At 45.4% G+C, this 26,801-nt stretch overlaps 2 protein-coding genes across 2 annotated transcripts in view; one reads left to right on the forward strand and one right to left on the reverse strand.

Annotated features, from left to right (window-relative positions):
* Positions 1-26,801, forward strand: part of CACNA2D3 (calcium voltage-gated channel auxiliary subunit alpha2delta 3) — a 556,479-nt gene that overhangs the window by 425,760 nt on the left and 103,918 nt on the right. The window lies entirely within an intron of this gene.
* LRTM1 (leucine rich repeat transmembrane protein 1) lies at positions 290-7,018 on the reverse strand. Its single transcript, XM_016204517.2, has 2 exons — positions 6,367-7,018; positions 290-723 (listed from the first exon to the last, which is right to left on the reverse strand). Exons 1-2 carry the CDS (start codon positions 7,016-7,018, stop codon positions 290-292), a joined length of 1,086 nt encoding a protein of 361 aa, XP_016060003.2.

A 26,801-nucleotide genomic window follows, 5' to 3' on the forward strand; every position in this document is an offset into this window, starting at 1 on the left:
AGAGACAGTACCTCCCCTTCTTCTGTGCATGGTCTTCTCCTACGTAGAATAATTCTAGTAACTTCTCAGGCACAGAACACAGGTCTCATCTCTATTTCATCTACAGCATTTGAAAAATCTCAACATAAACATAAATCTCTTCCCAGGAATACGTTTTACAAACACATCTGTTTTTTCTTTTTTTTTCTTTTGGGAAAACCAAAATGAGGCAGTGACAGTGAACATATCAGCCCTCCCCAGACACTATCTTCTGGCCTAATGTGACTATTCCTATTTGAGACGAAAGCTCTCAAGCTGGTGAGCTATCAAACAGCTCTTTTCCTTCTGTCTTCATAGGCTCGTTGGTTTGAGCCAAGGGTGCCCCACGGTACTTGGCTGTGATAGCTGCATAGGTGCAGCCATAGATGGTGGCCACAAGCATCATGAGACACAGGATCCCACATGCAACCCCAGCGATGATGACAGTGACCAAGGCATGACGCAGATTGGGCGACCTGGGCTTGGGTTTGAGGTCACATTCTGAACGGTCTTGCTCCCCAACACTGTGGCTCTCAGGAGGCCTCGGGACAGCCCGGTGGGCAGAACCCAGCCGCTGCTCCTGCGAGGACTCCAGATCTGGAGAGGGAGGAGGGCAGGGCTGGTAGAGCTCATGAGGGATTGTAAGGAGGTCCTTTCCCTTCCAGGTGTCCGGTGACACACAGACGACATTGTCCATGACTCCCCCTTTAAAAGACAAAAGCAAAGGATGGTAATGGAGCCTGACACAACCGAATCCCAAAGCCTCAGCCTGCAAAAAGTTAGGCAGATGGGATTTATAAAGCACCTTTTTTTTTTTCTGAAGTCAAAGAATTTAACAACTACATTTTATGATTTTAGGATTTTTAAATTGGCCAAATGCTAAAAACGCCACACACTAAATTGCCAATTATGTATGACCAAGAATTCATTGGAAGGCAGGTCACCTTTACCTTATAAATGCCGAGGGCAAAGCGATGCAAAGGCTGACAAGAAGGGGCACTGGGAGCCAACCCGAGGGCACTCACGCCCCTAACGAATCCCTCCACACAAACAAACCTATTGTACCCAGTTCCCACTGGAAACCTGAAAAGAATAATAAAAGCAAAACAAATGTCCGTGTGTTAATTACAAGGACCTATGTGTCAGGCAACACCCTTCAGTGATGCCAAAGGGGAGGTCGTGGTGTTTGAGTGTTTTGCGTATCTGAAGATTTGGCAGTAACATTAGTTAACTTCATGGGATTAAGTACAATTAACGTGTCTCCTTGGGCCTTGAAACGTTTAGTACTTGGAGTACCGAACTTTCCAATGGCTTATTAGACCCCATTTCTATTCTCTGTAAAGCGATAGGTTTCCTGAGGTATGTAGACCACATGGAGGATTTGGGTGCCTGGCAATTCTTTTCTTGAAACAGCACTGGGTGGTAGATTCCATTCTGGCCAAGTTTGATCCCCAACTGTGTGACCTTGGGCACGTAGACTTCTCTGAGTACATTTTTTTGCCATGAAAACATCTATTTGTATCCAACTTCATAGTTTATGAAGCACTGTTAGATTAGTTCTCACAACTCCACTAGAATGGTAAGTAACTCTTGTCCAAGGTCACCCAGGTCATAAGTGGGCAAAACATTCAAACCCAGCTCACTGCCTTGATCCCAGGTTTTTCCACTATCCTCGGTGCCTCCTCCTCTCTTTCTCTTTCCTCCTTTCTGGAGTGTCCAAAGGCCAGCGGAGTTAACACAATGACCCTCAGTAAAGCCCTTTGCCTGGGCAGGACCCTGTCCCATGGCCAGTGGCTCAGTTCCCCCTGGCTGCCATGAACCACCCCCCAGGATGGCTGTGAAGCCTGGCACCACTCTTAGCCAAGTTAGACTGGAGGTTCTTTGTACATACCGTGGGTGAACCATGAAATAATACCAAAAAGTCACATGCAGAGGTCCTCCCTTCAGTGTGAGTGGAATCTTCCATTGCATGGCACTCAGTTTAGGAAATGCCTTCACGTCCATTCTATCTGAGCCTTGTAAGACGAGTCCACGTGGCCCTGTTAGTAGGTGGGGCCATTTGGCTATCTTGGCAATTTAGGCCAAGGTTTATCTGGCCCAGGTCATGTCGGGGTTAGTGGCTTTGGCAAAAGTCACCCCACACCTTTTATGCTAGTAATGCTTGAAACTGAATCTGAAACTGCTAGAGTCTCTTGGGCGCCCCTGGCTTCTTCAGTGACCCCCTGAGGCAAGAGCCCCAACTTTAAAGCAAAAGGGTAACAGAGGAATTTTCTCCTTTCCTGAGCTTATGTTCAGGAGGCCAAGGGTGCAGGGTAGCTGCTCCAGAGGAGCCCAGGGTGCCACCAGGCTGGGTGTGACTAAGGGTCGCCCTCATGGACCATTTTATGCCATGCCCTGGGTTTTGTTGTAAGGCAGAAGGCCAGAGAGATAGGAATGAAGTAGGGGGCTTTGAGAAGAAGTAGATACTCAACCTGGCAAAAGAGTTCTGAGACTGCCACCAGGGGAAGAAAGCCCACCTGCCAGGGACCCAGCAGTTGCATCAGAGGGTTTACTCCGAAACTGGCGCTCACCCCGTCGCTCCAGGCATAAGCACTGTGGTTCTCCAGTCCCAAGATTTCTGCTGCTCAATATTAGAGTGGGAGCCACGGCCTTTGGACCCAGTGGTGAGGAAATACATGGACTAGAGCCTGGGACATGGCTGGAAGGCAGGGGTCGTGGCCACCAAGTGTTCCATGGCCTCCTGCGCAGCTGTGTCCTTAGCCAGGATTCACCTCCCAGCCTTGTACCCCAGGAGGCAAGTCTACTAATGACAGCTTGAGGGTCCCACACCCTTCTAGATTCATAGAAACCGACAATGCAAGAAGCTCCAGCTTACCAAGCACTGATTATTCAATCAGCCTGTCCTGGCCACTAGTAGTTCTTAACCACTGTCTTAGAAGAAATTCGCTTTAAATCTTGACTCTGACCATTACTTAGCTGTACAGTCCTAAGCAAATTGCTTGCCCTTTCTGGGCCTCTGCTTGCTCATCTGGAAAGTGGGAGGGGGAAATAATGAAATTTACCCCGTAAGATTGCCCTGAGGACTCAACTGGATAAAGTATATCAAGCATTTAGCACAGTATCTACCCTAGAATAAATGTTTAATACAGTCAGCTATTAGCATAAAGATGATCTGTAACTTATGAATGGAGAGGAATACTAATTACGAAATCTATGCACATGTTTTTGTGGAGGAGATATTATTAAGAATTCATCGAAGCATGTGTTTTGGCTCTTGGGCCCTCAGGAAGATGAAATATCCCCACCCTTTGTGGTCAGCTTGGGACCATGTGACTGACTTCTGGCCACTGGAGCCAGTGAATGTCACTTCTAGGCCACAAAACCCCTGCTTAATCCTCTAAACACTTCATTCCCATTTGGTGTTAACCTTAGCGGCCATGTGGTCAAGTTGGCCATGTCGAAAGCTGGAAGGGGCTTCAGTCCCTGAATGACTGCATAGACCCAAGCCCTTGCCCCAATTCCCTCAGATCTAACATGAGTGCCTTTTATTGTGTGTGTCACCAAGGTGGTTGTCGTATCAATCAGCCTGTCCTGGTTAATACTGTTAGTGTTTGTATATATTTATATATCTTTTTATAAATGAGGTCTTGACCGATACCTAGTCCCCTTTTTACCTTTTTATAATACATCAGTAGTCAGATTGTCTCCTATATTTGGCAGGAGTTTTTTGAGGGGGCAGGGTTCCTAGTTATTTTGGGTCACCCAGATCTTGTGATTCCAAATCAATTTTACCTCCCGCAGAAAGACTGATGTCTGTGCCAGGCAGCTCTGCCGTGAGGGAGCATTGGACTGAGTCATGGAATCTGAGGACCAGAATAGGTCTCAGGAGCTCCCTGGCTTTACACTGTCAGCTTCCACCTGTGACCCTGAGAGCTGGTGAGGGGCACGGCTGTCCAGAGGTCACCAGCGAGTTTGTGTCAGACCACAGGAAGTGTCGCTCCGTCCCATGTCCTGAACTTAAGAACTTTTGTTGTTGTTGTCAAGAAATGTTCTTTGATGGAAACTATCTTTTTATGTGGTTCGGCTTATGCCTCCCATTTAATCTAGAACACAATAGCTAAAGCCACTTCAGCTCTAGATGTGAAGTTTTATTTACGACCACTTATAAGAAAGAATTTTGGCGTAATATGTAGCCCCTGATGTAGGTCAACTCAAAGATTAGCCGCTTAGTGATAAGCTGTTTGCTTTTACATTGTTGAGAGGGATTCTCAATTCAACATTGTGCACTTGAACTCCTGTTGGGCTCTAACCTGCTCCCTTCTGTGTAACTGCTCAGCAGCCATCCAGACTCTGCTGAGTCCCTAAGTCACATCTGTAGCTCCTCTGCCTTCCTGAATTATTGACTCAAACATACATCCACTAACTCACCAGCTTCCCTTGAAAAGAAATGAGCATCTCAAACTTGACCATCCCCAAACTGAAGTCTTATTTGCCACCTCTCACAGACACTCGCCCACTTTTCCCTCCCCCCCTCCCCAGTCTGCCCCTTATCAGTTATAGGCATCATGTATCTGGCTACTCCTGCAGAACAAAAGTTTGAATTTTCCATATTTACTCTCTTTTCTTCATTTTCCAGCCCAACCCATTAGCAATTTCAATCAGTTCAGTATTCCAGATATCTCCCAAGGTCGGTTACTTCTCACCACCTGGTTTGGGCCACCACCATCTCTTCCCTGGATGGCTGCAATTACTTTCTGCCTCATTCCCTGGTTCTTCTTGGGCAGCCTTCGGTCAGCTCTATCCAGAGTCAACAGAGTGACCTTTTAAAATGTAATCAGATCATATTGTTCCTCTAAATAAAATTCAAGAGATTTTTATCTCACCTAAAATAAAATTCAAAGTCTCAACCTGCTCTGCAGGTTCCCACATGCCTGGGCCTTGAGGACTTATGTTACCTTATCTCCGTGGGCTCTCTCACTCCCTTCCTCTGCTCCAGACACTCTTTGGCCCTTAGTCAAGCCAAGTTCACTCCCTTGTCAGGCCCTCTGCACTACGATCTTTTCCCCCGTATTATCTCATGGCTCCTTCCTCCTGCTCAGGTTTTGCCCCTCATGTCACCTCCTTGGAGAGGCTCTCCCTATCCTTCCTGTCCAAAGTGGAGCCCCCTTCCCATCCCTCCCTCTCCCCTTGCCCTGCCTCACTGCTTCCCTGGCACTACCTGTGTCCTGAACATGGATATTTGTTGTCTGACTTACCATCTGTTTCTACTATCAGAATGGAACCTCCGAGATAATAGGGATTTTCTTGTTCAATGACCTTTTCTCGGTGCCTAGAAAAGTGCCAGCACATAAGAGGCACTCAAATGTAGGGCTGAATGGCTGAACCGCTGTGACATAGAGGAAAGAACTAGGGCCAAGACTCAAAAGCCATTCATTCTGTTCTCTTCTGAGCTTCCACTCTGTCATCTTGGGCAAGTTGCTGAACCTCTCTGGGCCCCCGTTTCCCATGGATAACAAGCTAGTATTGAGTTAGAAGGGCTTGATGAACTTTTCTATAAAGGACCAGGTAGCAAATATTTTAAGCTTTGCTGTAGATACTCTGCCAAAACTATTCAAGTTTGCCCTTAGAGTGAAAAACTGCCACAAAGAATAAAAATAAACATGCATGGGTGTGTTCTAATAGAACTTTCTTTACCAAAACAAGGTGTGGGCTGGACTTGGCCCTTGGCTGGATTTGGCCCTTGGGCTGTTGTTTGCTGAGCCCTGGGGGATTTCCAGAGCCCCTTATCTTTAATATTCTAGGATCTCTTGCTTTGATTCTGACATCTGGTTAAAGCAATAGTACCTTTAGATAGGGGGTCCTATTGCATCCAACTTCAATAATGCACTTGCTAAAGCAGAGGGATCATCTTAGGGAAGATTTATAGCTGTCAATGGGTAGAGGCAGACACAGAAGGGAAAAGTGCCGAGGAGAGATACCATGCCCCAGGTGGGTCACTTTTGAAAATAGAATTTGATTCCAGTTTGGAGTTTAGTAGTTATTCAGGTGGAGATTGAATTTCCCTCCTCCTTAAGGGCTACAGTTTCCAGATAAATAATTTAATGCTGTTGTATTCAAAAAGTGGAAAGTTATCTCCATGAACTATATCTGTAGATGAATTTAAATACCTCAATTTAAACGTCTTTTGGTGACTCACTTCTTTTGTCGTCCTGTGAAATGACACCAATGGAAAAAGCTTCTATGGGGCCCCTTGCACACCCCCGAACATCCTTTCTAATGCAGAGAACAGATAAGGCTCATCCTAGGCTAGTAACACAGAGACAGGGCTTCCAAACAGAAGTTACTGACCTTTATAGATAAATTTCTCCAGCCAGAGCTTGAGACCCAGCAAGTGGCAATTGCATTTCCAGAGGTTGTCCTTGAGAAATAAATGCTTCACGCTGGGCATGGATTCTAGGAGTGCTCGGTCCAGCTGCCGAAGCTGGTTTCTTTGGATCGCAAACAGAGTTAGGTTCTCCCAGCGCTCACCCAGAGAGGTGGGTAGGCGGCTGATGTTGTTGGATGACAGATCGAGCTCCCTCAGCTGTGGGAGGGAATGGAAAAGCCTGCTTTCCAAGGAATGCAGGGAGTTCTGGGTTAGGTTTAAGACCCGCAAGTGCTGAAGTCCATGGAAAGCTCCCGGGGCCAGGTTGGAGAGGGAATTGTTGCCCAGATTCAAGGTAGTGAGCAGTGGCACTGACCTAAATGCAGAAGCAGGAAGCTGATGTATCTGGTTATCCTGTAAATGTAGCGTTAGAGTCCAAGGAGGCAAATTGGGAGGGATTTCAGCCAGACCCTGCCGGCTGCAGTCTACAGAATTTGAGGCCCAGTGACAGTGGCACTTCTCTGGGCAGCCACACAGCCCCCGGAGCAGGACAACCACACTTGAAAGCAGGAGCAGTTCACCTACGACAAACAGAAAGCAGTTGGGATGGAACCAGTTTGTAAGTGGTGCCTTCATTTCTTCCCTTTTGGAATCACAGGCAATGCAATTCTGAGGCAGCTAACACTTTCCACAACGGAAAGAGAGGTTCTAGTGTTCACCGCCTTTGGTAGACTTGGGCTGGGCTGGGTACATCCCCAGTGTCAATAGTTACTGCAGCCTCGGTGCTAACACTGTCAGAAGCCTTGGAAAAGATCCTTTCTCAGTGGCTCAGAAATCAGAACATGGAAGACTTTAGGATGCTGAGTAGAAATGTAAAAAAGTCCTTCTGAGACATGTGCCCTTGGTAGAGGACAGCAAAATTATCAGGGCCAGAGTGTAGAAGGGTGACAGGGAGTTCAGATAGTTGCATTTCTGGAAAGTATGCTCTGGATCAGTGTGGTCCATTAGTACTTTCTGTGGGGATGGAAACAGCCTACGTCTGCTATCCAGTATGGTAGCCACTGGCTGCATGTGGCTACTGGGCTCTGAAATGTGACGACTGTAGCACAGGAACTGAACTTTTATTTGCATTTATTTTTAATTAATTTAAGTGTAAATAGCCACATGGTGCCAGTGGGTGGTATATTGGATAGGGCAGGTCTAAAGCATTCCTACATATAGATGCCCATCTTTGCAGGTGTAATAATTCCATGAAAGGTGATTGCCCCCCTCTTTTTTATACAAGAATTCTATAAAAATACAGAAATTCATGAAGGATAATATAATGAACACCCATCTTCCTGTAAAGCAATCGTTGATGGGTTTTCATACTCCTTTTTTTTTAAATTCTCACTCAAAGAAACCATGCATTACTGATACAGGTGAACTCCCTCATGAACCCCCTTTTCCCCACCATACTGCCATATCTCACAAGGCCTTTTAAAAACCTTAATTACAACAGTAGCAAATAACCACACAGCATGTGCTTTGAGCCAGGCACCATTCTGATATATATATAGATGTATGTATATCTATTTACCTATATATATAGATATAGATATATAAAAATTTAACCTCATAACCTTGTAAACCTGTTTCTACTATTATCCCTTTTTGAAAGTAGAAGGTGAGGAAACTGATGCTGCAAAGAGCATTCTTGCATGGAGCCCCTTGGCCGTGAGGAACTGTGCAAGAGGGTCTCTAGAATCAACAAGAGCCTCCTTGCAGGGCTCAGAGAGGATGGTGGATTTTCTAGATCCTGCTAGATCATTCTTCAGAGTAGCTGTATCACTCCCTTCTTTGTTCCTGAGAACTTGAATTCCAAAATAGGGCAAACATCTGTCAACTACATTTTGTTCCATTGGTAGAGGAATTCGCAAAGCCACACGATAATATTGAAAACTCGAAATAATTATCTACTCATAAAAAATGATCTTGAAAGAGGTTTGTTTGCTTGTTTGTTTTGGGCCTTAACTAGGGGAAATAAAATGTGGCTGTCAAATGCACTGGAGCCTGTTCCTTGAATTCTCTCCTGATGTGAACAGTGCTCTGGGGCAAAGGAAAGATGTTCAAAGAGACTTCGGAGGAGGTTCTGCTCAGTTTAGCTTAGCTCGATGGATGCAGGATGTCACAGCCCCCTCCCCCTTCCAAAATAAAAAAGAGCAAAATCCTTGTTTTCCTTTCTATAAGTTTGCAAATAATCTAAATGGCGCCTTTCAAAGCCAAACATCTCCCCATCAGAGATGAGTCGACAGTCACACGTTAGCAATGGGTCTCAGGCGTTAACTGGTTGTAGGAAAACAAATCTTCACCCAGAGAACGTGTTTTGCACAGAATCTGCCACCCTATTGATGAAAGGCTTGTCTTCCTGAGATTGCAGCCTCTGTTCATTCTTCCTTTTGCCCCGCTCCACCCTCCTCCGAAGGGGATGATCTATGAACTCCAACTTGAAGCATGGTGTTCTGTATGAAATGGCCGGTCGCATGCCAACCCCACACCTGATCATGGCTGGGCGCATTCATCTCCGAGCCCTGCCTCTGACCAAGCATGGCACAAGCATAAATTCTCCCTTAGAGACATTTTTTAAACTCTCTTTGGTCTTTAGAGAAAGACAACTTGAAACAAGGTTTCCCATAGACACCTTTTTAGGGGATCCCGTTCCTCTCTAGGGAACTTTCCTAAGGGGCTAGGGGACGCATCAGGGCTCACCTTTCATGACTGAGTCTCCGCAGGCATCGGACTTGAACCCGCAGCCCTCCTTTATTAACCAGCAGATCAACACGCTGAGGCCACAGCCAGCGCGCCGGCCAGCCTTTCATTCGCTTTTTCTGAACCCTGCTCGTGCTTTCTTCAAGGCAGAAAACAGCTGTGGCTTTCAGGGGACCACTTATCCAAGCAGCCCTTCCCCTGCCTCCATCTGGCTGGGATTGTTTTCCATTCCAGGGTCTTTTGACTGCGCCCCTCTTCTTTCTGAAAGTGTCCACCTCCCTCAGATCATCCCTGCCTGTCCCATTCAGATGACGAGCCACAGAAAGAACGTTTGTCAACTCGGGGAACAGCTGTAGCATTCAAACATGACCCCGATGGCTCAGGCTTTTTGATTATTTAATCTGCTTGAAGTCCAGGGCACCAAAATAAAACCGCCTTCTTAATCCGGTCGCGGTTTCTGAATCCTGTTGACTTAGTAACGGTGCTGTGTCAGCCCTCGGCGGGCCGGGGGCCGCTCACCGTGGATCCTCGAGCTGGGGGTCTGGCAGCGGAGCCAGCAGAGTGTGTAATGTGAGGACAAATTGGCCTGCTGGCGGCTGACACCGTTTCCACAGTGCACTTGTTCGGTCATCGGAGGCTTATTCAGCCAACATCCGTGGGGATTAGCTGTGTTGACAGGGCCTTGATGCCCTGAAATTCATAGCCACGGTTTCCTTTCGCGCACATCCCAGTCTATTCTCCCTGGTGCCACAAATACTTCTCAGCTGCTTCTTTGCTGGCTCCCCACCTCCCCCTCCTGCCGCCTCCACTCCCACCCAACTGACCTTTTGGTTCACGTGACTTTGGAAATACTTCTCAATCTTTCATCGTTTCCCTGATTTTTCACATATAAAACAATAAAGCCCCTCCACCCCCCCGTGGGCTTCGGGCCTCAATGAACTGTGACTGTTGTCTAATTGAAGCTGTTGGGAGCTTTCCCACCGGACACCTGAACATTTCTTTGAGCGTGCAAATCCCCTGACATTTGCTGTCGTGGGGATGCCTGCAGCTGCCCTTCAACTTGCCGAGACGCTCTGGGAGGCACGGGGATCCTTGTAAAGGTAAAAGCGTGCTTTTCCTGAGGCAGCGTGGGCTTCCCGACCTCCAGCAGTGAAATAGGGCTGCTGGGTGAGGAGTTTGGAGTCAGAGGAGTCTGGGTTTGAATTTGGCTCCATCATTCGCCAGCTCTATGTCTCTGGGCGAGTGGCTTGCGCACTAGGAGCCTCGTAGCGTCATCTGTAACACGGGGATAATAGGGGTCCTTGTTTCACAAGATTGTTCCAGAGTTAAATAAAGCAATACATGTCGTGGCCCAGAGTGCCTTCATAAATATTCACAGTTTCCCATGAGGATGTCTCCCAGGACTGTCGTGCTGCTGGCTTTCAAAGGCCAACCTTGACTTGACAGGTAGAGGGAGGTCCTGACAAGACCCGGAGCCCTGGCCCCTCAGGCCAGTCTGGTTGTACCAAGGGAAGAGGCCCTTGTGCATGAAGTTGAAAATTTGGATTGTGACTGTCCTTAAGACACTGTTCTTAGGAATCCTTTTTCTTCTACTTTCTGTCTCAGAGAACCCAATATTCTCATCGTGTCCCTCCTGACAACCTGCTTTACTCAGCCATTACCTCTTGTCCTCCAACACCTCAGAGCATGGGAGATGCAATGGGGGAAACTTAGGTGTAGGCGACAGAGAGCCATTTAAATCTTAACAAGGGCTAAATGGTTCCATCCTTCCTCTCTTCCTTCCCGTCATCTGGTCTATTTTCAGGTGCTGAGAATTTAATAATGATCATTCCTTGATGGTACATGACTGTCGATGGCCTATATGTAGCCTTCAGTCATTAATTCATCACAGCATAACACTTGTGAACCCAACACTCACTCTAAGAACTAGAAAGTTACCAATAACTCGTATCAACCTGGGTGCCTCTGTCTTTCCTAAGGGTCAACAAACCTTTATTATAAAGAACCCTATAGTAAATATTTTAGACATTGAGGTTGTTACGGTCTTTGTGGCAACTACTCCACTCTGATGTAGCGAGAAGCGAGAGATAGACTACGCATACAAAGGAGCGTGACTGTGTTCCCATATTTGCCAAAACGGGAGAGCTGGATCACCCCACAGGCCATAGTTTGTCAACCCTGCTCTAGCCCTTTCTGCAGCCCCTGCTGTCACTGTTCCACCTCCATCACCTGTCACCCACCCCCAACTTCCACCACCCAGCTGGACATGTCCACTACCCTGGCTGCTCATCATAGAATGAGGGTCTGAGTAAGATGATCTTTATGGCCCCGTTATGTGTAAAAGCTTGTCATTATGGTCAGAACACCTGAGTGGACTTGAAAGGCCGTGTGTTTACAGACTTTAAGGGGCTTGGACAAATAATTTGAGTGTCTGTTTGGGTTATAGCTATTTAGCTCTGTTGTGCAGAGCCCAACTAGGGTCCACATCTTGAGAACTCTGGGGCCTAAGAAAGATGAATACATTGATAGCGCAGCTGGTATAGGAGACCAGGACACCTGCAGAGTAACTCCAGACAGCAGGGATCACCTGCATTTAGCCAGCTGTGGCTCAATGAGGACGCACACATTCTCGCTGCTTATACCCTAACGCTGTGTGGTCTCAGACAAACCACAGAATCTCTCTGAGCCTTAGCTTCTTCATCTGTAGCATGCAGATAACACCTACCTCATAGGATCCAGGAAGGGTCAAGTGATATATAGGGTGTCTGAAAAAAATGTATACACACATTTTAAATAATTATAAAGGCAGTGCTTATTAAAATACATTTCATTTTCAATATCGAGTTCTCAACTATTAAAGTGTGTATACATATTTGGGGGGACACCTATATGTTAAGTGCACAGCATAGGCCTGGTAGAGACCCATAAAGCAAATGATCAAACGTGGCATTTCCTAGTAGCAGTGTGTATTCTTGGACCTCAAAGAGTGTGGACTGGCTGCTCCCACCTAAAATGCAAATACCCTGGGAACAGCAGAGAACCCCCACAGCTATGGGTTCCTGGGAGCAGTGACTTACCAGGCAAAGAGGTTCATTGGTTCTCTTTTGCTCCTGCTGACTCTAACCGTTGATTTAAAAATGGGCAGTGCACACTTGGAGGGTGAAGGACTTTGCATGCAGAGGCTGAGTGATTAATTCCATCTGACCTCAGCCCAGAGAACAAAGGGAGCGTGTGTGATCTGCATGCTAATGCCTGCAGCATCTTCTCTCTTCCTCCCTCAGTGAGCCAGATCCCAGAAGTAGAAAGTCAATGCTACACGAGAAATAGTAGCCCTGGAGAGATGCCAAATGTAAGGTCAGGCCCCAGAAGGGAGGATGCCACAGTGAGGTGCTCCTGGTACCAAGACCTAGTCAAGAACCTTGTTTCCCATACAGAAACTTGCTCCAGACACCCTCAGAGATTTTGGTTACCATTGCATTGGGATTCAAGAACTTCCTAGTCTCTATATTTCCTATATATATGTGTAATATATACACATATATTTTCTGTATACTTTTGTCCATAGTAAGTCAGAATGTTTCCTAATATAAATTGGTCTATTTAACATTTCACTTCCTTCCAAAAAAAAAAAATCAGCAATTATTAACTCTTAAAATTGATGATGTATTGAAATTCAGCAGATAGCTTTTTCTCCTAGTTACTGTTATACAGCTATTTTAAAAGAATATATTAGAGTTAAATATACTCACTTGGGAGGATACTCATAATAAATTGTTAGGTTAAATAAAGCAATTTGAATGGGAATGCATATTGTATAATCCCATTTATGCTGGGAAAGAAAAGTCAGAGTGGAGGGGTGAACCCTAAAAAATATGCATTGATTTATCTGAAGAGGGAATACTCTGATTACCCAGGGGGCAGGGATAATTTAGAAGAAGAAAGGAAATTTAAAGTGTTCTGTTTCTACCTCTGCGTATTCTACTTGCTACAACAAACATGCATTACATCTATAATTTTAAGAACACAAAGGAGAAACGTTGGCTTTTGCTAAGCAGCAAGTAAAGGTGCATTCTGTTCACTAGAATATTTGAGATTGCTATTTTTCAGTGACTAGCTGAGTTATATATGTAGATATAGCATAACTAGAGTTTAGTGATATATGTCTTTCTCTGCCAAGTGATTGTGGCATGTGAGCAGACCATACAGTGCATACGAGCATTTCTTCCAGTTTTATCATCTGCTTTGGTGAAATCGTGACAAAGTACTTCCCCACTCCCATCAGTGGGTCCCCATCCAAAGAAGGTGCCATGATGATCTGACGTGAGGGAGGCAGCCAAGGCCAAGGGACAGCTGCAGCCCAGGATGGTAGGAAGGACACCCTTGGCACCACAAATCCACACAGACATTTCATTGGGTTGTGGAGAAAATATGGCATTTGGAAAATATTTCCCAGGAACTGTGAATGACCAATGGCACCCAGGAATAAAACTTATAAAGAGCTATTTACAAGTATCATTTCCTTCCTTCCTTCTTTCCTTCCTTCCTTCCTTCCTTCCTTCCTTCTTTCCTTCCTTCCTTCCTTCCTTCCTTCCTTCCTTCCTTCCTTCCTTCCTTCCTTCCTTCCTTCCTTCCTTCCTTCCTTCCTTCCTTCCTTCCTTCCTTCCTTCCTTCCTTCCTTCCTTCCTTCCTTCCTTCTCTTTGGTCTTACAGAACATATAGCAAGAGAACTAGGAATTTATTTTAAAATATAAGTCATATCATTTATTTAGTGCTTACAGTGAACCGGTATTGCTAAGGATTTGTATTAAACTAATGTCACTGCTATAACAAAACCCAAATATCAATAGCTTAACACAAATCAGCTTATTCATTGCCCTTAACACAGTGCAGTTCAGGTTGACAGGGGCCAGGTTCCATGCAGTCATTCATGGACCCAGCCTCCTTCCAGCTTGTTGCTCTGTCCTTCTCTTAGTTTTCAGAGTCCCCTCCATCAGCTGGCTGATCAGCGAAGATGATGGGATCAGGCAGGGGCCAGGCCTGGAAATGGTACTTATCACGTCTACTCATATTTCACAGGCCAGAATGAAATCACATCACCATATCTAACAGCAAAGGAGTCTGGGAAATGTAGTCTAGCTGTGTGCCTTGGAGGAAGAGGAGTCATGTGTAGCAAAGCATTAGCCATCTCTGCCTCCACATTCTATTCGTGTTGCCTCACTTATGACAGCAACTCAGTAGTCTCTAAGTTTACGATGGCTTCTTATATTTCTACCCATTGTTTCTACAATACTATATAGTAGGTTCATTAAATAAATGCTGAATGAATGAATGACAAAACCGAGACACTGAAAAGTTAAGTAACTTTCTCAAAGCCTCCAGCATATTTACTGCAAACATCTGGGTTGTGAGTACCCATGTTAGGTGCCATATTCAGGGAACCTATTATTTTATGTATTTTATGTTGTAAGGTCTTTTTTATATACAATACATTCTTTTTGATAGTAGGTGCAAATTTAATTAAGTGGAAGTTGAGCATTTCAGTGGAGAATCAGACTGCCACACAGGTTCTCTAGGGAAAGTGGGAAGGTGTGTGCGCCCCTTATTCTTGCGTGCCTTTTTGCTTAGGTAAAAATTCAGGTTCAAGGGCTACCTGTAGTCATTCAGTTTACTTTAAATGACTATCTGTAGAGTTTCAACTCTCCTTACCTGGCCTCTCTAATAAAATTAATAGAGTAGTGGATTTGAAATAAAATGACTGGAGTAGCAGTTATGAAATGTGTGCCTTCAACCTCCTTAAAACTAAGACAGTGGCCAAAATATATGAGACTGTTTTTCTGCATCCACTTGTCCATGGAGCCCAGGCCTGGGCCAGGTGCTGTGAGAACTAGAAAAGACACAGCACCTTGGCCCTTGGTCTTCAAAGAGCTTACCAGTTTGTCGGGTGCTATTTAGCAGTTCTTATTTATTATATCACATTCTGTGCTGATCATCTCATCACCTTGAACCTGTTCCGAGTGAAAAGACTGCATATGACCTTGTTGGACACTGACACTGTCCAACTCTCCTGAACCAAGTCTCAGAAGTCCTTTGGCTGGTAGCAGAGGCAGACTTAGGAGCACTTTTTTGGGGTCCAAGTTATAGGAAGTAGAGACTTCCCATTCCAAGTTCTTCCCAACCTCAGCCTTCCAGCTCTTCGTTCTGCCTACAGGATGCATGTGAAGATAAAGATGCACTCAGATAAATATGATTAAAGGTAATTAGTGAGCTCATGCAGCTGGTGGAATAAACAGAGGCAGAGGCTGGTTGATATTAAGCTAATGAAAGAAACAGAAGGATCAAGCAACATGGCAGCTCAGGAAGCCTGGCCAGGGCCTCACACTGACTCATTTTACTTAGATCTTTTGATTGACTACTTTTGTCCCTGCCCCAAAATATAAATTGGAATCAAATTCGTGTTTGATTGTTTACTTATGTTATACATAAAATGAATGTTCTGTGCAGTTCTTCTTGGTGAATCTTTATTTGCTTTTGTACTTTTATTATAACACGATAGTTCAGTTTCTGAAATAAATGACAATGTGTTTTTCATATTTTCAAGTTATAGCTTAGTGTATGTATATTGTGGTGCAATAATAAGTCTGGGTTTTCCCATTTTCTCTTTAAAGTTTGCTCTTTATTAGCTCTTTGATACGTCTAGCTTAAAAATGTTCTGTAAAACACAATTATCTCAAGCGGGGCTTACATTCTAACCTACCAAGGTCCGATCCTGAACTTCAAGAATCCTTTTTGTTATTCCAGCCTCCATCTGTCCCATTATTTCATTTTAGAACAGTGCCCATGATATGAAAACATGGAATATGAAGTGAAACCATCTAGGTTCAAATGGTGCCTCCAACATTTACTGGCTGTGTGACCTTGAATAAGTTACTTAACCTCTCTGATCTTCAATTGAATCATCTGTACAATGGATCCCTGGCAAAACTGTCAGATTTGCAGGGAGGGTGAAATAATATTTTTATGCAAGAATCTTAGCAAAACAAAATGCCTCTGCACATAGCAATGTACATTAGCTGATCTATTCTCTATTATTGTGTCTGTGTGGCATGTATCAACTAGGCACTTAGGCCATGTCTATTTGCACTGATCTGTTTGGGACAAAAACAAACTAGTTTAATGCAAAGGAGCATTTTGCTTATGTAACAGAGTTCACCATCTCTTTGGATTATAAAACATGCATGCAAATATGTATTTGCTTAGAATCAGCTGCCATCTAAATGAATTTGTGCTCTACATATCTCTGCTTGTCATCAAATAGTTCCACAAACAAAAGAAAGTTTGCCGTCGGTGTCATGTGACTGAACCTTCATGTGGGACTTTTGTTAGCAAAATAAAGGCCCTGCCTTGGACTGTGATGCAGCCTCCATGCGGTACAAAGGGCAGCTTCGCATCTTGGCGCAACAGGAATGGTCTCATCCTTTTGTTTAATCCAAGAGTCGGGTCACCCCCGATGTGCCTGTGCTCTTCTTTTTAAAGGTTTGCCTACCGACCTTTCCTCGGCAGCCCCTCCTTGGTAGGAGGCCCTTTTCCCCAGGCTTGCGTAATTAGAGAAAGCATGTAGTCATCTCCCCAGGGCTGGTTAGCTTTCATCATGAAGCATGACTATCAGGGTTTCGAGGTTGATAGGAGTGGAAACATTTGTGTTCAACAAGCAGGCTCCTTCATGTGTTGTCAACATTTCGTTTGTGATTTTAATGAGGGTCGAGGAGAGAATAAACTCAGTGTACTGCTCTCCGCTGCTACAGCTGATGTTTATAAGTTTCTACCCAGGGCCCCGAGTCGCTCTTCCCAGGAAGGCATTTGGAAAGGCAGCTCTGCGCTGCTGCTGTGTGAGAAGAAGAGCCAAACGGTTAGATCTGCGCAGACATTCCTGAGAGCGGGCAGGGGAGGTGTTGACTTCTCCTTGTTGGTGTTTTCAATGTCTCCTGAAGGTGAAAACACCCTTATATGAAAATAGGGTATATTAAAGGGACCCTATTCTTGACCCCTATCTCATCTCACCTCCTCTGAAGGTCTGCCATAGATTCCACGTCTATTTCTTTATTGAGGAGGCACTTACTGAATTTCCATAACTGTTAAGCTCTGTGTTTGGGGATATTATAGGCATGAAAATAAGACAATAAGACAAATGGACCTACAGTCCGAATGACCCCTACAGTCTAGCAAGGAGACAGACATTTATGATATGGCCACACACAGATAAGAAAAACTCCAACCGTGGGAGTGCTGGGAAAAGGAGACCCTGAGACCATAAGAGAACACCATCAGGGAAGCTGACTTGGGAGCTTGGGGCAGCCATCCCCGTGGATGTTATAACCTGGCTGCGATGAGAAACATGGGCTAGAATTTACTGCAGGAAGGAGGAGGGACAAGGGCCATTCCAGGTAAAGACATGGCGTGTGAAAGGCTGGCAAGCCTGAGGATGGCATAGTGCCCTAGATGCTGCTGGGAGTCCAGGCTGGCTGACACAGGGTAGGGGAGAGCTCGGTGAGAAGATCCTGGAGAAGAGGTGAGGGAGCTGCTTGTCGAGCCCCTCATCTCCCACTGTAACTGTATTATTAATATTACAGCGTCCTTTGGCAGCTCTACAATCTCTCCGTAAGTAGAGGGATGCACCTCGCTGCCCTCCATACGGATGGAGAGAGGATTGCAATTTTGCAAGCATTACAAAATCTCAGTCTACGTGTATCAAATCCTGAGCTTTTACTTACAGTTTGCGATTGTGAGTGAGTCCACTCCACACATGCCTTTGAGCTGCAGGATGGCGTGTCATTCTGCCCACACAGGTGCGTGAGTCCGGTGCCGTCGAGGAAGAGCCAGCCCTGCCAGGGCTGGGAGGCTGTGTTGCCAGAACGGAACTCTCCCTCCTGAGTGTTCAGATGTATGTTAGTGCAGATATGACGCCCAGCAGACAGGGGTAGCAAATAAGTGCTTGGGTGCTGCAGTTCCCTGCGGCCCCACCCAGCGATCCCAGGGAGCCCGGCATGGCCTCAGAATCCTTTCCAGCCCATGCACGAAGCAAGCAACAGCTGACAACTGGTGGCATCATGCTAACACAATGCTGCTTGCTGTTCCTGAAGTAGATCCTTGTCTCTTGCAAGTTCGTCTAATTTTAAGTCTGGAAGGCAAAGCCAAGAACCATTTTGCTGAGGGGAGAATTTGAATGATATGCTAGGAAGCTACTGACCAAGCCCCACCTACCCCCCTCCCCCAACGTCTACATCTTGATGTAAACTTGGTGTTTTCTCCTTGCCCTCATGAAGACAGTAATTTTTCTACTGTTGTAGAAATAAGTTAATTCTTTAATTTTTTTAAAATGGTCTTCAAAAATGAGAAACAAAATTTTAGGACATGTTGAAAAGGAGTTAAGCTGTGGTCTCTGCATCTGTCCGGGAAACCCATGGTTCGCACTAGAAATGTGGTTCCAGAAAAGTTGGTGGATGGGACTGGCATTTCTTGTTCCTGAATTTGGGCATGTGGGTGATTGCCAAGGGTTTACTGGGAGCCATGGGTCAGCCCTGAGCCTCATGCAGGCTTTTCCCCTGAAACTCCCCCAGCAAAATATGGCCATTGGCTTAAGAAACTGAAGTGTCCTGTCAAAAAGCCACTCTGAAAGGGTAACAGACATTGGACGGCAAACTGGGACCAAGAGAAACTGTGAATCTAGCTTCCCATGGATTTCTCCGCCCACCTATCACACTGGGGTGACCTGACACTGTGAATTAGCAGCTTATTCTGTTTAGTTTCTCTGTGTAGAAAGAAGATGGCTCTGACTGACACAGCGAGTCCCTAAATTCTCAGGGTGGATTAAAACATCCCAAACTCATAGGACTCTCAGGAAATCTCGGACACAGCTGCTTTACCTGGAGATGATCATGAATTCCTCCAGCATCCCAGGAGTGGAACTATTTGTTTTGTTTTGTTTTGTTTTGTTACATCTTACTCAAGAAAAAACAGAATTTGGGTGAGAGGAGTCACTACCCAGAGATCACTTTGTAGATAGTAAGGTGGGGACTTGAACCCCACTCCGTCTGATTCCAAAGCCTTTTAACTGTTACGTTCCTTTATCTCATCTTGTCCCTTCATCAGGGGAAAACAAAGGAAGGGCCCTTAAAGGGCCTTAGCCCAGACATATGGACTTGGTAGTAATGACCCTCCCCCCACCCAGGAGACCTCTGACCCTGTAGGTCTTCAGGGCTCATTGCTTCCCCATGCCAAGGGCCACCTAGAGAAGAGGGAGCTGGCACCGACTGCCATGGCTGCGGGTTAGGAAAGGGGGCACTTTGCGCATGGAGCTAGCGCTAATCTGGTCCATCCCTGGAACGCGCTATCAGTCAGATCTGGGACACATTCGTCATGGCTGCTCCCCTGTTCGGAAGCCGCCCCCACTGGCCCACCCTCTCCTCATAGGAAGGCCAGGACTAACTCCCTTTGATCTCAGGGCCGGTAGCAGGAAAAGTATGGCATTTCGTGGACCTGCTCTTGCCCTGGGCCTGGGTGAGTGGACAGTCACACGAACAGTGCCCCTTGGCCACGCTTGCTTTAGAACCTCCTGCTCAGGGCAGAGCCTGGCCTGGGAGAAACAGACGTGGAATGGCAGCTCCTTCACGTCACACTGAGGAATTTAGGTCGCAATGCAGAGGACAGGATGCCAGGACTAGGTCTCAGTAGAGGACAAGCAGCTCAAAGAGAGGGCAGGAGGTGGACAGGCTGGAGCCCATCTGATGGCTATCCCACTGGACAGCTGGACTTTCGTGGTCAGGAAAGAACCACACACTCACCACGTGGGTGCCCAGTCTCCATCCATACCCCCGATAAAGGACATCAGCCTGGAAGCAGATAAGCTCGTTTTTGAGATACAGTCACAGTTTAAAAAGTAAGACAGGTAGCTCATGGGAGACTATTTTCTACTTGTCCTTCAGAAAGGAAAGTTTCCGAGGCAAGTCATTCTGAATAGGGAATGTATGTCTTTTAAAAATATATTCGGCTTCCCTGTAGGATAGTATACTTTGATGTATTAAAATACAGCCCGCCCCACTCACATTACTGCCTTGGTGCCTGATGCTGTAAAATTAAACTATTCCTCGCTCGTATTTTATGAAGCTCCACCAGCGTTTCAGATGCAGGCATCTCACAGAGCTTTGGGCCAAATGTTTTACATGCTGTCGGGGTGAACTCTGACTTCAGTCCCTGAAGCCCCTCCCCCACTTTTTTTTTAAGGGCAGCATTTTCAAAAACTTTGCTACAGGCTAGTCCCAAACGGTGGACTGTTGGAAGTAAACATCTCTGGTTGTGTGGGTGTGAATCCAAAAAAGTGGTTTTATGCAAAGAATGATAAATAAGAATGTTTCCTGAAAATCGGTTTTGCATTTATCCTGTGCTTGATAGTATTGTGCTTGATATATTTTTTTTTCACCATCGGGGGAGAGGGGGGTGGAATATTTATTTTTGAAACCCATATGCAAAAAGAGGATATGCCTTTATGCACAACCAGTTCACCTCTGTAGCAGGGAGCCCAAGGTATGTTTGCATTTTAAGAAATAAATGGATGTAGCCATAAACGCCAACCCTCTTAACAAGACTAACTTTGTCATTTAATAAGGGAGATTATTTCATAGATTTAAAACCAGTTAACACATTTAAAACTTGATAAGACAAGGCAATCCTGGTATGTTTCCTGTTCTCCAGTGATTAAAGCAACTCGAGTGCCGGGCTCGGGGAGGTTTTCCATGGTACGTACGAGTAATGCTGCAAATGTTTCTCCTGGTAATGCAATTAGGAAATATTGGCCCCAGCTAATGTAACTTAAACAAAACATGTTGTCCTCGTCAAACTTGTTCAAGTTGTTAAACAGGCGAAGCCTTGTCCAAAAAGTTAAAAAACAGGGGCATATAGTGTTTCCATGGAAACTCTGTTAAAATACTGATTTGTGGATATGATCATAATCAGCCCCATAATCTAATATGACTGAATTAAATGAAAAAGAATCTCGGTTATGAAGTAAGCCCCCTGTGTGAGAGTTTTCTTACACATGCAGAAAACATATGGATCCTGACAGGCACTGTTTTCAAACTACTTACTGGTGCAAGAATAGAGCTTTAAGATTCCAGTTTTGACTGTTGTTTTCTCCCCCCTCCATTCATTGTTCACTGTTTTTATAATGCTGGGGTTATGTGGGGGAGCAGTAAATAAAGTCTTGTTGGAATTTGGAGTTTTCAGTATGTATTATGGCTCCCCCAAAACACCCCACGTTGTTTTCATTGTCTTTTGTGACAAGAGAAGATAACCCATAATATTTAACAGCTTGTGGGACATTACAAGATTAAGTTTTATTAAGATAATAATTTCTTCCTGCTAATGGGATCTTGGTAGAATTCTAACTATGCAGTTTCAAATGAATTTCTTTGACCTCTAGAGGAAAGGACACTAAGCAGAATCGGGGGTGTGTCCCTGGAATGCTGAGCAGAGGTCTCATGGATGTGCCCTGGCCTCCCTGCCACACGGTTCTGCGGCTCTGTTTGCACCTAGCAGTAAAAATGGAAACTGCTCACCGTGGGATAAACCTCAGCCTGTGGAATGGCAAAGACAGCTGTCTTTCAACAAACCTACTTGATTTATTTGAAATTCTGTTCCACCCGGAAAAGCTCACAGGTGGCATTTGTGGGACCAGTTTCCTTATCGCAAAAATATATCCTCAGTCATGTTAAAACTTCAAATAGGGTTTACTGCGTGATTGTTAGCAAGAGCTTGGCAATCTCTGGTACCTTAGCCATGACACCCAAGAGCATGTGTAGAAAGACTTCTGTGACAGTTTGCAGTGACACTTGAATGCACCCCTGCACAGGTGTGCCTGCACATCTCATATCACAGAGGTCCCTCGATGCAGGGGCCATGGGTCCTAAGGTCACAGCATGCCTGAGGCTCACCTTATGGACAGAGACATGCTAAGTAGAGTCAGACAGAGATCAAAGACTCAGACCCTGCCCCACGGGGCAGAAGCTGACTTCTCCCTGAGCTCTGCCATGCACCTCCCAGAGTGGCTGCACCTTCTAGGTGTGCACGCCTCCTGACTTGGGTACAGAGAGAAACAGACAAGGAGAGGAACAGAGTCTGGCCAGAATCTGGTGCCGGGAGCTTGAATCTGCTGATTATTTGCTCCCCTTTAATGCTCACTTTTTATTTCTAATTAACTTGGTTTTACAGTAAAGTAATATATGGACACAGTTTTTTAAAATTTAGTAACAATTAAAAAGCTTACAAAGATAAAAAGCAGGCCCCTGACCTACCATGTCACCTACCACGTCCCTTCCACTCCCAAACCCTAGCCCCACCTCCTATAAGCAACTGCTCTCACCATTCTTAGCATCTCTATTTCTCATGAGCAAATTGAGATTACCGGGTTTTATTTGCTTTCAGACTTTATTTATTTACTTTCTTTAACATGTGGATGCTTTGGACTTTTTATACCAGCCCTCTCTGTGTTTCACCAAGATAGCTATATACCTATAATTTTTGGTTAGACAGTGACTGTATTATTAGGACCATCTATGTATATTCCCTACCATGTTACATAGAGTGCTATTGTGTCTTCTTTTTAATGATATTCTTCTCTGCAATGAAAATCCCCATGTCCTTTAAATAAAAGCTTAGTTTTTCTTGTACTCACCACTATTTTTCCATGCATTTCATCAAATACCTCAATTGCCTATTAGTATACTGTTTTTAAAATATTAAGTATTTCTGTCTATTTCATCATTCCCTGGCGAGACCTTACTCCTTGCACCCTGTGTCATCCTGTCCATCTGAACAGTTGCTCTGCAGGCCTGCTGGGCATCTGGGCTCCTGAGACGTCCCTTCACCTCCTCTTGCCTTGGTTTAATTCTCTCCTCCCTAAACCCTATATTACTTTTTCCCGACCTAATTCCTCCTTTTGCTCACTAACATTCCCCCACGGTTTTCTAAGAAAGGGAGGTAAAATCTTTCCTGTCCTTGTAGCTCTGAGAATGTCTTAATTCCACGCCTACCCCTGAAGTCATGCGGCTAGGTATAGAATTCTGGGCTGGAGATTATTGTCATTCTGAATTGTGTAGGCACTACTCCATTTTCTTTTGAATTCCAGAATTATTGTTAAAACATCTGATATCAGATCCTTTGATATGACCAGGTTTGTCCCGCCTCCATCCCAGCAGCTTTCAGAATGGACTCCTTGTCTCTAGCGTCCTGAAATTCTTTGATGTCGTGAGTCCCCCTTGTTTATTGTACTGGACATTTTGTAAGCTCCTTTGATTTAGAAATGTATGTCCTTCATTCTAGGGAATTTCCTTACGTCATTTTCCAGAATCTTTTTGTTTTATTTTCTGAGAGAACTTCTTTTTCCAACTGTTTCTACTCTTAAATCTATTTGTTTATGTTAACTCTATTCTTTTTAAGTTTTCAATAGTTCTGTTTTCGAGCAGCTTGCTCTTGTTCCAGGGACACGACACGATACCTTCTTTAATCTCTCTGAATATACTGACTTTTTTCTTGCTGTCTGTGCTGATAACTCTAGCTCATTCATTTCTCTGTGAGTTTTGCCCTTCTTTGTCATATTGAAGGATCTCCACAAATATGTATAGCCTTCGTTCTTATTTAAGAGTGAGGCATTAACATGTTGATTAAAAATTTCTCTACAAATGGGCTCTACTATCGGTGAATCAGTGTGACCCAGCCAACTTGGGAGCATGGCCTGTAAAATGTTAATAGCTCTAGAGCTTGCTTGGGGGATATAAGCCCAGCTGTCAGCATCTGGGACCTGGGTAGGGGAGCGGAAACTAGGGAGTTTCATCAGAGAGCATTCAGGTTTTCATTTTCTCAGTTCATCCCCTCATCTGGACATTAACAATTTTCAGGAATATATAAGATGATATTTGTGGCATGTGCAGCAGGATAAATGTGTGGGTAACCACTAGTCTGTGCTTTCTGGCCAACCATGACAGTGATTGGAATTGCTCGGGGATCTGGCTGTTTAAGCATTGTTCTGTAGAGTGTTGGTCTTGAAAGTAGCTACATGGGGCCAGTAGTCCCTGTCCCCAGATGCCATCTCTCATTTGACCTCACTCTCCTGTACCCAGTTCAGGCATGAATCTCTCTCCAAGGAGCCTATGAATGTCAACAGAGCATGGGCAGTGCCCCACAGATATAAGTGATAGAGAAAGTCTTTAAGAGGCCTGGAGTCCACACCAGGCTCTCCCATTTATTAGAACTGTGATGTGGGCAAAGTTATTGAACATCTCCAATCTTTAGTCACTAACTCTTAGCCCAGCCCAATGGAATCTCAAGCTTGCCCAGTTCAGTCACTCCCTCCCCAATAAGTGTAGGTGTGAAATACTTCCCTATCGCGACTGTATTAATGTCTCCAGCCACCCTTCCCTCTCTCAACATCACAGGCACCCTGGTGCATAATGAGGATGTTGGGAACCAGACAGGACCAGGCAGGTCTGCGGCATGTGGAGAAATGACTCCCTCTGTGCAGTCAGTGGGCAAGGCAGCTGAGCTGGGGAGGGCCAGGGCACTCTTAGGGTGGTGGGTGGTCCTCCTTGCTGGAATGAAGGAGGGGCTTTATCCACTGTTCCAGCTCCTTCTCCCCACAGAAGTCCTCACCCCTCCCACTCGCCCAGCTGTTTCCAAACAGCAGGGAAATCTGTGCCCTGCCTCATTATAACAGTCCCTTGATTCTAAGGTGCCATGAATAGAAGTGGCTGCTTCTAAACAAGTAAAACGCAATGCGCACTGGTGCACATACACTGAAAGGCTCTCAGGTGGTCAGACTTCCACCTCAGGGTCTCAGCCTCAAGCATCATTTTTTCCTGTGGCCCCCTGGCCTTGGTTGGGCACCCCTTTTAAACTCCCATGTCATCCTGTACGTGTCTTTTAAAGTGCTCAGGGTAGTCACTGGTTGTGTGATGTCTGTGTGCCGAAGAGATTTTAAGCCCTGAGAACACATGGGCTGTACCTGGCACATGCTCCACTGTGTCCCCAGCACAGAAGGAGCTCAGTCAGTATCCACTGAACGAAGAGAGGTACAGAAAAGGAAAATCCGTGGAGGGTAGCGGTAATGTGAGGAACCACTAACAGCAGAAAGAAGGTGATGCCTCCTAGAAACAGTCCTCCCAGTGGACAAGAAAAATCAAAAGTTTGGTTTAATAAAAAAGAAAAGCAGGTTCACCTGCCATCAGTCCTTGTTCCAGATACCAAATAACCAGAGCGGCTTTGGGACTGCGGGAGTCAGCTCCTAACCCAGAAAGAGCACGTATCTGCCCAACAAGGGGAAACAAGTCACTTTGCTCTCTCTTCCATTGAATGAAAAGAATCCAGTCCTTTATTAAACACCTGAAACAAAGGAAGAGATAAAAGGCCAGAAATGCAACTTTGGAAGGTGAAGCAGTTTATAAAAAATGCCTCGGACAATTTGGTCCCCAGCCGAGGTTACTCTTAAGTGCTGCCATCAGCTATTACACTGGACCATGTGCATGGGGTTGCTGTCTGGGTCTCTGTACATGAAGCTGAGTTGCCCATCTCCTGTTGGAAGGAGCCACCAGCCTAGACTTCAGTTGCATTTATCAGGATGCCACCCATTGCAAGCAACAAAAGACAAACTCAATGCGGCTTAAATAAAACAGGCAAATTGTGAGTGAAAATTCATTTTTGTGTAACTATAAAGTCCAAAGCTTCAGGTATAGTTAGAGCCAGGGCTCAGTTGAAGTCACCAGGGCTCTTGGTCTCTTGTTTTACTTGTCCCTGTGTCAACCTTCTTCATGTAGTGCCCCCAGCACTCATCAGACCAGCTTGGTACACTCAGTGGAAAGAATCCTCTTATTTCCTAAAAGTTTCAGTTCAAAATCCTGGGGCTGGTTCTCATTGGCAAAGCTTGGTTAGGTGCCCATCACTGTGGCAGGGGAGGGTGCATTCCTGTGCCTGCTGCGTAGGGGGCAAACTCCACACAAACCACATGGATTGAAATTGAAGGCAGGCAGCCCCTTAAGTAAATGATGTAGGTGTGGGTATGGGAGGGCAGGGCTCTGCTACGCCCCCCACCCCCAAAAGCATGCATGCCCAGCTGGCAAAAGCAACAGCTGTCTGTTATTGCAGCACAGCTGGAGTTAGAATCAGTCCAGCCATCTCTGCACCATCTCGGTCAAGTTGCCAGCCTCTTTGCACTTCTGGTCTCTCATTTGTGCAATGAGTAGGGTGGGCTCTATGGACCACTCCACCATTGCCCCTCTACACTTGTGCAAATTGAGCCATCTACACCACAGCCAATGGACTGCCCTGGGATGGGGTGCCTTAGCAACATTCTCAACAAATGGATTGGTTGGTTGGTTATTTCAGGCCAAATTGTGTCATAAAGCAGCAAAAAAACAGCCTGGAAAATCTCCCAACATTGTTGGTTAGGGTCTCAGAAAAATTCAAAGCTGGCTTGGATGGGACACACTCCCCAGAAGTGACCATCCTCTCTGCCACAGACAGGTACATCCCATTGGAACCTAGACGGAAGATTTCTTTTGCCTAAAATTCTTTTGGAAACAGGGCTCCCGCCAAATTCATCTGGCATACTGTGCTCTGGGTAGAAGTAATT

Source organism: Miniopterus natalensis, chromosome 15 (genome assembly GCF_054644295.1).
Source record: "Miniopterus natalensis isolate mMinNat1 chromosome 15, mMinNat1.hap1, whole genome shotgun sequence".
NCBI lineage: Eukaryota > Metazoa > Chordata > Mammalia > Chiroptera > Miniopteridae > Miniopterus > Miniopterus natalensis.